Genomic DNA, 16,166 nt, shown 5'->3' on the forward strand with positions numbered 1-16,166 from the left:
TAATTACAGACTTTACACCATTCTCAGAAAGAGTTCCCGTTAACTCGTGAGATTTTTTTCCATTTTCGCCGCAGCCAGGTTACCGTTATTTCAGGGAAATTTAACATCATATCTTTGGTAAAATTCACGGTACCAGGGAAATTTTCCGTTGTAGACAGGATTCCGTTAAATCCAGGTTCCGTTAATAGGTTTTACTGTACTGGTATTAAATAAATTAAACAAATGATACAAAATAAACAAAAATTTTACTACAGTTTATGTTTACTTAGTTACAGAAAGTAACGTATTGCTGTCATTTGCGATTTCATAAGTGTTATTTTTTTTCAGTCGACTTGGTGTTTTAGCTATATTTTATGTTGGAGCAATGGTAACAACAGAATACTTTATAAGTAATTATAAGCCCAATAATGAAAAAAACTCTGTAGGGAAACCTGATTCGAGTGTACATTTGTACGAAGTCATTTTGTCATTTGCTACAATTTGTTATGCATATCATGTAAGTATCAACATCGACTTTATTTTGCTTTGCTGTTAATATGCTCAGGTTCAGTAGTCAAAAATAATTTGTAGTTTAAAGAATAATCAGAATTAGGATTATTTATTTTTACATGAATGTCTAAAAAGGAATTTTATGTTTGTTCCACGTAGCAGGTCAACAGATGAACCGATTTAGACGTAGAACCTTGCGTTAGAAACTTTATTTTACCAGGAATGTAATAGGCTATATATAAAAAAAAAATATATATATATGTACAGAGTGTTTCTAAAATGGTGGGATGGCTATACTTTTTTGGATTCTACTTGTAAAACTAAACAAAAAAATATCTTAGGAAAAATTTCGCCTTCGTTCTTCTCCCGTCCGCCATTTTTTATTTTTATATAAAAATTTATATCTCAAATTTGGGTAGCGTAATCACATTAATATATGGTAAGCGTCTTGGTGATAAAGTTTTAAAATTAGCAAAAAATTAGGACTTATACCTTCGCAAATTACAAAATGACAAGCCATGTTTATTTTTCAATCCGTTATATCTCCATAAATATAAGTTTTATCAAAATGTCGCTAAATATTAAGCCTCTTATTTAAAAAAAAAATGTAATTTTATTTTTTAAAATCAATAGCCGAGTTATGGCAGAAAAATGATGTAATTTTATGTCTATTTTCATGTCCTCCACGTTACGTTCAATTGGATTAAATATTATTTGTTTTTATTTATTGTTAATTCTAGTATTGTAAATTTATCAGATTATTTAATATTAAAGTTTAATGTGAGAAGTTATTACTTTATTTATTAATTATTTAAATAAATAATATATCACTTATAAAAAAATAATAATACCACTCGCGCCGACCTCCCGTGGCGCGAGTGGTATTATGTATGTGGTTAGTAGAATCCGACAAAGTATAGCTAGCCCACGATTTTAGAAACAGTCTATATATACCGAGTGATATATAAGTATGGAAACCGATTTTTATTGCCTGTCTAAGATGTATTTGGAAGCAGAAAGAAATGCGGTTCTACATTTCTAAAAAAATCTACATTATGGTGGTGGTTAATTTTTGCTCGCCATCTTGGATACGCCATATTAAATTAACCTTTTTTTTTTTTTTTTTAAATAGTAAGGTGATAATATGATAAGAATAATATGACATATGATTTCGATTTAAAATTTTACAAGAAAACAACGCGTAGCCAGGTTTTCTGTTAGTCTTCGTTAAAATGAATTTTAAGCATTCAATGTTGCAATGACGGAAAAATCGTGATAACTATAAAACAAGGTAAATCGTGATACATGAACAATTTTATTGCGTTTTACATACATAATACATATAATAAGGAACTTTAAAAAGTGCTATAATATTGATAATAATAAACAATAACTAATAATTAACAACACAACTATATCAATGGATATTATTTTTTAAATAAAAATTAATTTATTAACTCCTCATTTCACCTTTTTACTTCAACATAATTGTAAGGGTAAATTTTAAAGTGCTAGTAAAAATTAAGTTGTTGGCCTAGTGATTCAATTTGTTTTTCGTTGAAAATTTTATTATTAGTATCCTCTTTCATTTATTTAGTTGTATTAAACATTAAATCTTCAAATAACAATGACATCTTTAAGTTTAACCAAAGAATAACTCTGTTGATGATGTATGGATATGGTGACAGAGTTCGGCGTTTTCAAGAGGTATGAGATTTATTTAATAATAGATTTCCAAACAGAGAACCAATAAGTAAATCAATTGTGATGAAGACAATACGATTTGAATAAACCGGTACTATAAAGAATTGTCCTCGCACCGGTAAACCAAGAACTGTTACAAATTATGCAAAGTCATTAGATGTATTGCAGACCTTTGTTCATTCAAGAGCTCATTCATCGATTAGTAAAGCTGCTGTCCAACATGACATCAGTTATTTTTCAAAAAATAATCAGTTCAAAAAATTCTTAAAACAAATAAATTTCACCCTTATAAGCTACACCTGGTGCAAGAAGTTTCGGAAGACGATTTTGACCGGCAAGTTGAGTATTGTGATATTATAATCCAAAAATTAGACATAGACGCAATTTTTTTTAAAACAAAAGTTTTTATTAACTAAATTTATTTTTCTGTTATTTACTGATGAAATAACTTTTATGTTAAATGGTCATGTGAATAAACAAAACTGTCAACATTGGGGCAATAATAATCCCAGATGGATGTTGGAATATCATGCCCTCTGAAAGTGAACATTTGGGCGGGAATCGTTGGTCATTGTATTGTAGGGCCGTTTAGTTTAGAAGACAAATCATACAGGAGATGCTTACTGCAATTTGTTAGCCAATAGGAGTTTACCAAATATCCAGCAAAATGTTGGATAAGAATTAATTAATAACAACTGGTTTCAGCAAGATGGGGCACCAATTATTATCTCATTATTATCTAAGGCCTATTATTATTTAAAGGCCTTATTTCCTAAGGTCTCATTATTATCTAAGGTCAAACTCCATTTCTTTCTGCCTCCAAATACCTATCAGATATACAGTATAAAGCTGTTTCCATACTTAAATATCACCTTATATATATATATAGTACAGTAAACTTACTTTAATCTGGCATGTTCAGGACTTGAATATGTGGGGAAAAAGGGGAGGAATTAGAATTAAAAAAAAATTACAATAAAACATAATTTTTATTATGTATTACAACAGCATAAAAAATCCTTCATTACAGTATATATAGTAAAACCAAACAGTGCACTGTAGGCCTTAAAAAATGAAAATGAAAACATCATTTTTATTCTTTAAACAGTTTAAATACAGTAGCGTAAAACGTTGCAGTATTAATATAAATGTCGAATATCAGTTTGTTTTTTAGTCTTCTCTACTAGTTTTTTTTATGAAGTCATTTCGTATAATGTGGAATTTCATTATTTCAACATTACTGATCGAACTGATGCATTCAGAAAATTTAATAAATATGTTCAAGGCATCAGCTCCTTGATTCGAAGTGATATTATTTGTTTCACAACAGACTTGAATTTAATTTTAAACTCTTCAACCCTTTCAACATCTGCAGATTTCATCTCACCAGAAACATCTGATTTCCTGATACCATGACGTGTCTTAAAAGTCCTTAGCCAGACTTCAGAAAATTTACAATCCACATCTGTAACGTTCAAATCTTGTTGAAATTACTTTACTTTTTCAATAAGTATAGGGCCAGTTATGGGTTTATCCTTCCAATGTTTTGCTGAAAACCAATTGTACAAAACCAAATCCAGTTGGTTCGACTTTTTAAAGTTTGCCTTTCAAAAACCTTTTTACAAGTTTCTGATTAATTCAGAAACTGTTTCAACTTGTTTTTATTTTTTTTATGTCATAAACTGTGGATGACTCTATATTAAAGTCTTTCATAATGATGTGCCTACTTACACCATTTTCAAGCTTCTTGACAATTTCCAGCTTTTGGCCAAAGTGAGTCAGATGTTTTCTTTTTAAAAAAACGACATTAACTCAGTGCCGGCTTTAGGGTAGGGTGACAGGGGTGGTTGCCTAGGAGTGCAATGTCTTGTGCTCTCACAGTGCTGTGTTACTGGTTCTCCACTATAAAGTATTGTTACTAGAATTTTAAAAATTGTATACGCTTTTGAAGAATTTTTTTTCCTGAACATCATTATTTTTTTTTAGATGCATAGCAATTCTTTGGCAGAAAATGGTATAAATTTGTGGGTTTTTCTTTGCTGAAGTTGACAAATTAATTCAGAATATGTCTGAAATGCTTCTGTTGTGATAGAATTAGCTTCCAGTTTCAGAACTACATTATTAAATAACTGCTGAGTACCATATATAAATTTCAAAAACAGTTCATTTTCTACATTTTCAAAAAAATCAAATAATTCTGGGCGTTTGTCACAAGATAAGAAAATAACCGTATTTTTTTTTTTTTTTTTTTTGCAATAGAAAGGTCATAATGACCTTTCTATTGCAGGTAACAAACTAAGGAACCTTGTGCTGCTGTGAGATAATAATTTTTTTGTAATCTGTTTCTATAAATTCACAGAAGTTTCGTTAATCTTAGTCTAATGATTATAAATTTTTATAATAACTTCTATTTCCAGGGGTAGAAAATCGCATACTGTTTTTACTGATTTGTGTATAATGTGGGCTGGAACAACCAGTTCCTAAAATAGGCCTATCGAAATTACTTTGAACTTTTCTGAACATATTTTCATATGTTCAGACCACCACCAAAAATTTCTCTTCACACCACCAAAATTACTGTTAGTGTTATCAGCAGAATAAAAAACCAACTTTTCTTTAAGTTTGTATTTTTTCACTCACTGCAAAAGATACAGAGTCAAATTTTGAGCAATTTCACCCGACACTTCATTGAAATTTAAAAGTTTAACTTGAATTTCCTCCTCCAGACTCAAATATCTTACAACAATCGAAACAATTTTTATTTCACTAATGTTTGAGCTATCCATTGTTACTGTTAGATAATTTTCCAAAGAACGCAACACATTATCAAATATAAATGGCAAAATAACATGAACAATAATTGCCTTGGTTTTGGTTATATCAGATGAAAATTTTGGGTCATATAACTTTTTAACCAATTTAGATGTGCAGTCTGATGTTTTGAAATTGAGTTCGTGTCTAGCAGTGCTGTACGAAAATATAGCTTCTTGAGCAGCACACTCTAGATCACTCTTATTGTTATTCCCATCGATCTTTGGCTTAAAAAAATCTCTTAAGTTTAGTGAGCAGTAGCATTAATAGCACTCCTATGTTTAATTGTTTTCACGTGGTCTTCAATATCCCCCTTTCCTTTATGTGCAACAGAAAATTCTCCACTACATAGTATGTAATAAACACGTTTATTGTTACTGTCATTACACAATTTCAAAAATTTGTATTCCTGTTGCAGGTTAACATTAAACACACATTTTCTTTTGCCCATTGCTAAATGACGAGACAAAAAACTAATAGAGATAAAATGATCACAAATGTGTAGATGAGTTACTTCACACACGAAAACAACATAAACACATTGTCCCTGTTGTGTTGCCAAATGTAACTAAAAGATTGTGGCGAGACTGGTAGCCACTTCTTTGTCAAAATCGATGTTAGCGCTTGCTCCAAGGCTGGGTGAGAGATGCCATAAGAGAATGTTTAAAAATGCAATCTCAAACATATAGGTCTAAAATTAAAAAAATCCTAGCCAGTCATAAAATTCTCAACATTTTTGTAACCTCGAACATTACCCCGGACAGCCTAAAAAAATCAGGACTGTCTGGGCTAATCCCAGACACATGGTAAGCCTATTCATACTGTAATTGTATGGTATATTAAATCATTACACAGTATATTAATAATAATAATATAAATGACGTTTAGAATATTAATGATGTGGTTTGAGATAAAATTCATTAATTAAAAAAAAGAAAATGAATGATGAAAAATGAATAATGTAATTTTGAAAAAATTACATTATGATCTTCAGTGTTGAAAATAGAAAAAAAACCTTAAAACTGAAATTTAAAAAAGATAGATTGATAAAAGAATAAGAGATGGCTAACCTTTGGTGGTTGAGCAGATAGTAATTAGATATTTGTGATACCAGGGTTATAGTAATATTAGCGTTGAAGCTATACTTGTGGAAAAAATGTTTTGATAAAAAATCTAATTATCTGTATCAACTGAAGTCATGTCAGGCTGAAGTCCTGGTAGCTGCCAGTAAAAGTCCGTCATAAATGATGGTGAAGTGGTGCAATGGAAGATCTTTGGAATGGCCTTGAATATTATTGCTGCTTCCTGTCCCTGGTGAAAGATGAATGTGGTAGCCACAGCTGTCTAACTTCTGACTAGGTGGAGTGAAAGTCAAGAGAGAGTTTTGCTTCTGGCAACTGCCAGAGCTTATATACACTTCGGATCTTGACATCACATAGAATGTTCTCAAAACAAATGATTTAATAAAATGTAGTACATCAAACCTTCCAGAGCAACTTAAAACAAGAATATTGCCTAATAACTATATTATATAAATGTAATATATATATATATATGTGTGTGTGTGTGTGTGTATTGCCTAATAACTGTATTCCATCATACTTTTACATTAAATTTCTTTATTAATTAATATTAATCCCATCAGGACTTTTTTTCTAATAAAAGAAATAATTTTCAGTTACAAAGAAGATGATACCATCTCTTGTTTTTTAATTAAGTAATGCCTTTCATTTGCTGGTTGATTTTCTTTTTTTTATTTAAATAAAATAATTATTAACTATTTTATTTCAAAATATTTTTTTATAAAGTTATACAGCCATTTCATAACACTGCAGTTCAGTTACCTATTTTAAAAGTACAGAAACATCTAATAAAATAGGATACTTACCTGTATGTTGGTGAAAATTTTTCCAAGAGCTCTTGGGATAAGAACACAGCAACATCAATAATTAGATGGTGTGGCTGCACTTGAATTTGTAGCAACTGGTCGTATAATTCCATTAACCCTTCCCTCAATCATGGAAATTGTTTGAAATAATCTCACTAAAATGTATATATCTGCTCAGGAGTAAGACATCATAAAGTTTATTTTCACCTCTTCATGAAATAATTTTACCCATTCTTATTTATGATAACTATCAAACTGTACTAATAAAGATGACTAATAATATTTTTGGAAGACTTTGATCTGTTAATTATAGAGGCCATCTGTTTGGTGCTTGTAATATGATACAAATTTTTGGATGTAATTAACCAATAAAATGAAAAGCTTGAATCAGCACAGGTTTAGAAGTTTTAATATGTTACCACAAAAATGAAGGGAAGAAAATTCATTTAAAATTTGAACAAGACTCATACATACATTTTATGGATACGCAGAAGTTGTTGACTCAACCAACTTTCAATACATACCATGTTTTACAGCTAGAATAAAAATAAAACTTAAAAAATTTAAACATAACTGAAATATATGTTCCTTAAAATACTTATAATACATATATTTTTTCATTTTTTTTAGTGTCATGTACAATCGATTGCTATTTTGGGATGTTTGAAAGATAGATCACCGAAGAAAATTATTATTGCAGTGGTTGCTGCATTTTCTATCGTCTCTCTTCTTTATGCATCTACTGGAACTTTTGGATATTTAACATTTGGTAATGATGTTAAAAGTAACATCATTCTCAATTATGACCCTAGAGAACCAATTGTTTTACTTGCTTTTGTTTTATTAGCCTTAAAAATATGTTCTTCCTATCCAATTGTATTGTTCTGTGGAAGGTATAGTATTAAAAAATAATCTTTGTAGATGCAGCTTGTTAATATTTAACTGTAGATATTGTAACATAAAAAAAAATTAATAAACTCCTTTTTTTGGGATTCTAATCGCTCTTTAGTTTTATGTTTACAGATCATTTTTCCTTTTGATATCATCATCAAATTTGATCCCTCAAGAATGGCTTTTGCAAAATCTTAATAGTCTTTCTCAGAAAATTTGTACATGAATCTGAGGCATGTGATATGTCAATAAGAGTTTTTTAAATGAAATATTCTCCATACTTTATTGTTTAAAACACCAATGAATTTTATAGGAAATTTGTTAAGTGCTATTAACCTATACAGTGGTTTACTCTGTTATCAACTAAATTAGACATTATATCAAAACTTACCATTGAAGCTTTTGTCAAAGAATGAGATTTATCATCACAGGTTAATGATTGTTGGTTGATAAATAATAGAGATATCTTGTTTGGTTGGGTAACTTAATAAATTAGATAACTGGTTTAAAAATACTATTACAATTACTCATAATATTAACACTTTAATCACCATCAATCTATACAGATATGACTTGGCCAGGAGTTCATGCAAAACCTAACAATTAATGATCTGAATCTGTAGATCAAAAAAGGAAGCTAAAGGAAGTCTGGTGAATTTGGAAAGGTTAGAGCATGTACAAAGTTACTTGGTTTACTACCAAATGATTGCTTAATTTATAATGAACAATTAATTAAAAAAATTAGTAAAGCCAATTATTTTATACTTTCACAAGGAGATATGTTTGACTTGCTAGTCATAAAGTAATATATTTTGCTTGTTTTTTTTTTTCATTTAACAAAAGAGTTGTATTTTGAAAAAAATTCTTATTTCAGAACACCTTTTCAAGTTCCTATTTCACATAATATTAAATAAAAACAGACATCCTTGTAAAACACTCTTCCAGAGGCTTAAGGTTCTCTTATATCTCTTAATATACATTTATTAGTTACTGATGAACATGAAATCCTAAGGTCATTCTTTCTTCACCCTTCTGCACTTATCAGATGAAGAACAAACCAGCAATGCTTAACTACCTAGTCCTTAAAATCCTGTCATTCAAAGTTCTTTTTATTATATGCAGATATTAATTTGCACAATAATTACCAGCAATTATAATAATAAACTGAAAAAGCTTTATTTCCATATGCAACTGAAAAGGTGCTATGTTATTACACAGGACAGTTCATAATAGAGATTTAATTGTCGATGTACTTGTATATATATTAGGTTTGTTATCAATATTGTTGTGTGGGTATTTAATTACATTTATGTTTATATATATATAAACTTACATATATTTTATATATTATAATTATATTTATATATATGTATGAGTATATATGTCCATTTTATCGATAATGGTGTGATAATGAACATATTTCATATTTTCCAACTCCATTGTTACCTTGCACATGTCCAGGAACTGATATGTTTCTATAAAGCAGCGTTCTATCTAGAATCAAATCTTGATCCTGGCAGCCCATCCCACAGGATCTTTTGTAAAAAAAGTCAGCCTAATAATTCCAATGGCTACTCCATTTTTCATTATGGAAAAATTGTACAGCCTTTCCGAGAACATGTGTATTGATGAGCCACTGGCAACATGTATTTTTTTCAGATTTCTTTTACATAAACAATATTACACTGTTGAATTTTTAAATGATATTTGTTAAAAAATTAAAATAACAAATAATTTCAATAACGGCTTCTAAGATTGTAACTATGGAATTGTGAATTATTTTTTCATGCATTTACTTACTCTAACATTATTTAGAGGGTTTGCGTTTTAAATAGTATGTTAGTATAATCAAATTTATTTTTTATCTTGTAATTCAGCGTTTCTTAACCTTTAAATATTTGCGACCCAATTATCCCTCAATCATATCCCTCTCACACAATAACAAGTGTATAATGTATTTTGACGCTAAAGCTACACTACGACCTTAATTACAAACCTTACAATTTATCAAGAATAAATAGATCTATTGATATTTGGCAACACCATTTCGCTGCACTGATAAAATCAGAATTGATGCCCTTATATTGCTCTGTCTTACATCCATCATATCGGACATTCTCGCGGCTTCGCGAGAAGTTCCGATTTGTTTCGAACATTCTGGAACATCTGCGCAAACGTGTATAAATGCTGCCCTCGTTCAAATCCAGCAATCTCGGTCGAGTCGATCCTTCTATTGCTATCGAATCTATCATGAATGTGTATGTTGTAATTTGCATTTTAATTTTAATTCACGGTATTAAATATTCACGGGAGTAGATTTATACAGAATCATTGATAAATTTTTAGTGGGCGTAAGCGAGCATTAGATGATAGTGAACGATCAACAAGTACACAGACGAGCGTGGTTCCGAAAATAAAATCAAGATAGTATTCTCAAGAATACTTAAATTTTGGGTTTACCAATACTGAAGTAAATGAAGAAAAAAGGCCCCTGAGTATCATTTACCCAAATCTTTGGCAGTAGACAGCATGAAACATAATAAACTTTAACGACATTTGGAAATGCCTCATAGTGAGTAAGTTAACAAATCCCGAGAATTCTTCGAATTAAAATTAAAATTATATGAAAAGCAAACATCACTTAAATAAATAAAAAAAAAAAAACTTTGTGAATGAAAAAGCTTTACCTGCCTCTTACAAAGTTTCATATAAAATAGCCAGATGTAAAAAGCTACACACAATTGGTGAACAGCTTATTTTGCCTGCTGCAATTGATATTGTAGAAACTATGTTTGGAGACAATTTTGCCAAACAATTTCAGTCCATACCTACATCAAATGATACTGTTGCCCGTTCAATTGGTGATATAGCTGAAGATGTACAGCATCAGCTTTTCGGGTAGTTGCGTGATAAATTGCTTTCAATTCAGCTTGATGAAGTAACAGATAGCAATAAAAATAAAAATCCGGATTTCATAGCTATTCGATTTTGTGATTGTATATCACCAGTAGAAGAACTACTTTTCTGCAAACCAATAGAAGTCAACAGCACTTTATTATTTAAATGATTTTTATAAATGAGGCAAACATAAAATGGAAAAATTGCTTTGGAATATGCACCGATGGTGCTCGTTCAATGTCTGGAAGATTCCAAAGTATATAAGCACTTGTGAAACAAAAATCTCCACAGTGTCTCTGGACACATTGCATGATCCACAGAGAAGCTCTGCTTGGCTTTCAAAGAAATGAGTCCTGCTCTGAATATTATGCACATATATGGTAATATTATATATGGTATATGATATATCATATTATATGGTATATTAATATTAATATGGTATATTATATATGGTAATATTATCCACATGATGGTTGTTGTAACCGTAGTAAATTATGTAAAAATGAGACCCCTAAAATCAAATATCTTTTCTGCACTTTGTAAAGACATGGGTACATCACATTCAGCGTTACTATTTTATTGTAAGGCAAGATTATTATTACGTGCAAAATTTTTGCAACGTGTATATGAATTAAGAGGTGAAATCGCCATTTTTCTAGAAGAGGAAAGCTGACCGGAAGCTGAGAAGTTTTGAAATGGTTTAGGTGTATTGAAATTAAGCCACTTGGTCGAAATATCCAAGAAATTAAATACCTTGAATCTTCAACTCCGAGGAGCAAATACAAATATGTTGGATACGAGCGATAATGTTAATGATTTTTGTATAAAATTGGAATTGTGGAGCAGAAATTTAAAGCAAAAAAACCTAATAATGTTTGCAAATGTGGATGAATGTGTTAAAACTTACAAGGCTGAAGTACAACCTGTGAAAATTGTTTTTGTGACCATTGAAAATCATTTAGCCATACTGGTAAAGAATTTTAAAAATTATTTTCTTGCTGACAACAACTTGGTAGCAAGTTACGAGTGGTTAAGAATCGATCCATTTCAAAATACTCCCAAAGGACTCTCAACTGCGGAAGAGAAATCTTCATAGACTTCACGGCGAGTGATGAAATCAAAAGAGAATTTAGTAATAAATCACTCTTTGAAATTTGAGCAGGGGTGCAAGATGAGTTTTCTGCACTGAAAACAAGAGCATTTCGTATACTATTACCACTTTCAACATCGTACCCTTGCGAAACCAGATTTTCTGCGGTGGCTGCTTTGAAGACAAAATATAGGTCTCAGCTAAATGTAGAGAGAAAATTCAGTGTGTGGCTCTTAATATTAAATCTCCCTTCGAAAAACTTTGCAAGACAGACTCAAGGGAGTCACAAATAATTATTAAACTTGTTTTAAATTTAGTATTGATAAATTAATTATTAAATACATTCTGCAGTACTGATACAATCCTATTTATAAGTGTAGTATATCAGTGTAAATGTGTGCTTTATTATTTATTATGTCAAAATGTATTTGTTTTGCTTTTCTTTCAGTAAATTAATACATTTTTTAGTAATATTTTCTTTTCGATAGGCTCACGCCCCCCCCCCCCCCCGGTAAGTGTTATCACGCCATCTAGGGAAACGCTTTCCACAGGTTGAGAAACATTGTTTTAATTAATTATGTATTCTGTGATGGCCAAGGTTTTGTCGCGGTTTCATTTTATCATTTTATTGATTAAGACAAATGTGCTATTTCCTTTTTTCTATTGAATGTGATCTGTATAATGTATTATTATGTACTATACAGATTAAAAGATTATTTATTTATTGAAAATCTTTTTACTCAGTTCCATAAAGACAAAGTGTTTAATACGTTTGATAAAATTCAGATTGTTTAAATTATTTAAACCAAATTTTAATATAAATGTAAATGTACATTTAAAATGATATTTTTAATTTTTTTGATGGATTAAAAACTTTGTAATACAAATGTTTTCATTATTATTCAAATTGTTTTATGTTTTTTCAGGTACTTCTAATTTTTTTTAGAATTTTATTAAACAAAATTAGATTTTTACATTAAAAATTCTAGTGCAGCCATATAAAATTGTAAACATATATATTATTTAAAGGCAAGTTAACAATTTTAATTATAGGCAAAACAATATAGGCAATGGTAGCTTCTCGGCCTTGCTGTACATCCTGGGTTCGAATCCTGGTCAGTCATAGCATTTTTACATACGCTACAAATTATTCATTTCATCATTTGAAGTAATGCTTAACGGTGGTCCCGGAGATGAGGCTATCGTAATCCAAATTTTTTTTTTGGATTTTGGGTTTTCTTGGACACTTTTGGTTCAGTCGATTGCAATCAAAAGGGAGGTGCACAAATAGATGTTACAACAGTCCTAAATACAAAATTTCAACAACCTACGACTAATCGTTTTTGAATTATACGAGATATATAACGGATGTACAAAAATACATTTGTATGTACAGACGTCACGCCGAAACTAGTTAAAATGAATTCAGGGATGGTGTGAAAATGGATATTTCCGTTGAAATCTGTAAACCGAAATTTTTCTCGATCACTTCCTTTACTTCGTACAAGGAAGTAAAAATATTATTCAAGGATTTACATCAAATTGTGTAATTTTATCTTTATATTTGTAATTTGCCTTTTAAAAAAAAAATGTAATGTTTATTTAATTATATTGAAAAATATGGTTTATTTTTTAACCATTTACAAATTTTTAACCAATTTTGACCAACATTACTGTGTATTTATACATTAATTAATTAATATTAATTGCGAAATTGTAATATATTTGTATACATATGTCATACTGCAAAACTATTTTTTAATAATTTTTTACACATTGGTAAAAAAGTTTGTACCATTTTATCTTTTATATACACCATACTTAATTCTATTCATATAATTTCTCTATTATTTAAAATAATTAAGAGATTCAATCAAATATCTTCAGTAAATGCTCTACTTCCAGTGACAGGTATAATAGTGCTACCACATGAAAAAAATTGAGGAGTAACAAATATACACCCAAAATCTGTTACAATCTAATAAAAAATATTTATTATCTAGAAACTGTAAGGTTTTTTTTTTAATAGATACTCCAAATTTAACTTCTACAATATGTGATGGGGTCATTAGAAAGTACTTCTTGTAGTAGCACTACCACACTTGTCAATCAGGTTCATCATTACAAGGTAGCAGTAATACATCCACATGGAATGTGTAAGGACAATTAATGCTATAACTTAGTAGTTTTCTGTATATGAATCATGTGTCAAAGATAAAGAACAGTCGGCTGTTAAAGAAACTTTTACTGGTTCATTACTTTGTATACATCCATCATCTATACAATATCATCATAATACAATTAAGTTAACTTTGAAATGCTGTTATCAACTCTTAATTTTCATTAAATATTTTGAAATAAGCACAATTCAGCAGGACAGAAGCAATGAAAGTCACTTGGTGTAATTCATCCAATAAGGGAGTGATAAAAAGTTGCCACCAGAATTAGAATGAATGTCCATAAAGTCTTTCCATGATTACAAAAAATTATTACTAAAAAAGTATTACAGTTACAGCTGTGTGTCATTTTTGGCAAAAGAAAGAAAAAAATTATGAAGTTTTTTTATATTGGTTTGTTGCAGGTAGAGCAGAGTAGAAGGCATTGTGATCAATTTGTTATAAAATGGTATCAATCCAGGAAAAAATTCAGTGTATGTTGTGGTATCATGAGTCGAAATCAGTAAACAGGCATAATGTGAGAATATGGGGCTCAGAAAATCTGTACTTTACCAGGGAAAAGTGGGAGATTCCCTTAAACTGAATGTCTGGTGTGGTTTGATGCACAACAGAATCACTGGTCTCTTCTTTTTTATAGAGCAATCAATAACAGCTAAAATTTACCTGTTATTGAGGTACACTTTGCTACACTTCAACTAAATGACTTCCAACCGGGGGTAGTTTTCCAGCAGGATGGTGCACCACCACAATGGGGATTACTAGTTCCAGATTTTCTGAATGAATTATTTCATGGTAGATGGATTAGTCGTGACAGTCCCACTGGCCACTTCTTTTTCCTGTTTAGCCTCCGGTAACTATCGTTTAGATAATACTTCAGAGGATGAATGAGGATGATATGTATGAGTGTGAATAAAGTGTAGTCTTGTATATTCTCAGTTCGACCATACCTGAGATGTGTGGTTAATTGAAACCCAACCACCAAAGAATACCGGTATCCACAATCTAGTATTCAAGTCCGTGTAAAATTAGCTGGCTTTACTAGGACTTGAAAGCTGGAACTCTCGACTTCCAAATCAGCTGATTTGGGAAGACGCGTTCACCACTAGACCAACCCGGTGGGTTAACACTCTCTGGCCACTACAATCACCAGACATAACTCCCTTAGACTTTTTCCTCTGAGGTTATTTTAAGGGCAGTGTCTATGAAATACTCATACCTGATCTGGACACATTGAGACGGAGAATAACTGAAGCTGTTGCTAGTGTTACCAAAGAAATGTTGACCAACACATGGCGTGAAATTGATCTTCAGTTGGACATTCTACTAAGTGACAAAAGGCACGCATATTGAAGTTTATTGAAATGATAAAGAAAACCTGATAATTTTTTTCTTTGTTTTGGAAAACCGCACAGCTGTAACTGTAATAGTTTTTTGTAATCCTGTAAAGACTTTATGGACACTGTATTTCTGAGCAGAGGATGCATGGTCTTGAATGAAAACAATTCCTGATGTCAACATCCTGTGACACTAATTCTGACATGCACCTCAGTTTTGAAAATGTTTAACATCACAGCTCTGCTAAGATTTTTGTTCCATAAAATCCACCTTTTGCTCCATAAAATTTCCTAAAAAACAAATTTCTTGATCTAAGAAAACAGAAGCTATAATTAATAATGATTGATTTTCCTTGAACTTTTTGTCTTTGGTTTAGTTCTAATGATACCAGTGTAATGGTTTTGTTTTTTATATGATATCAGATTATTGTTTTTTGCATTGTATCACACACTAGTGATAACACGTACATTGTATAACATATTTACAGGTGGTTCAACCAATCTCTTGATGCTTAGTGTCACAGCAGTGACAGCCACAATTTGAATCATTCTACTATCCTTTTAGCATAACATTTGCTTTATTACCTAAGAGCAAAAACATCTTACAAAGGTAATCGTAAGATGCATTGTACTCGTATGTTAGTATTAAATTGCAAATACAATTTTTTGAAATTTTAATCACCTCAACTTACAGCCAAATAATTAAATCAAATTAAATTTAAAAATGTAATAATGTTCAAAATACTTTTTCCTATGTTTTAAATGTTTTTTTTTTTAATACTTTTATATGTTATGTCAAATTTAATTTATATGTTATGTTTGTAATATTGTTTGTTTATTACCATGTTTATTTTTATAAATATAATTCCTGATAAATTATAAAC

The 16,166-nt window shown here is 30.3% G+C and overlaps 1 protein-coding gene across 2 annotated transcripts in view; it reads left to right on the top strand.

Annotated features, from left to right (window-relative positions):
• LOC142321652 (sodium-coupled neutral amino acid transporter 7-like) overlaps window positions 1–7,846 on the top strand; it is a 34,686-nt gene extending 26,840 nt beyond the window's left edge. For both annotated transcript variants that reach the window (XM_075359915.1, XM_075359916.1), the window contains exons 5-6: window positions 328–496; window positions 7,523–7,846. In XM_075359915.1, coding sequence (XP_075216030.1) covers window positions 328–496; window positions 7,523–7,804 — 451 coding nt within the window. In that variant the 3' untranslated portion in view covers window positions 7,805–7,846. The remainder of the gene's footprint in view (window positions 1–327; window positions 497–7,522) is intronic.
• Window positions 7,847–16,166: the final 8,320 nt, after the last annotated feature.

The sequence above is a fragment of the Lycorma delicatula genome, chromosome 3 (genome assembly GCF_047948215.1).
Source record: "Lycorma delicatula isolate Av1 chromosome 3, ASM4794821v1, whole genome shotgun sequence".
NCBI lineage: Eukaryota > Metazoa > Arthropoda > Insecta > Hemiptera > Fulgoridae > Lycorma > Lycorma delicatula.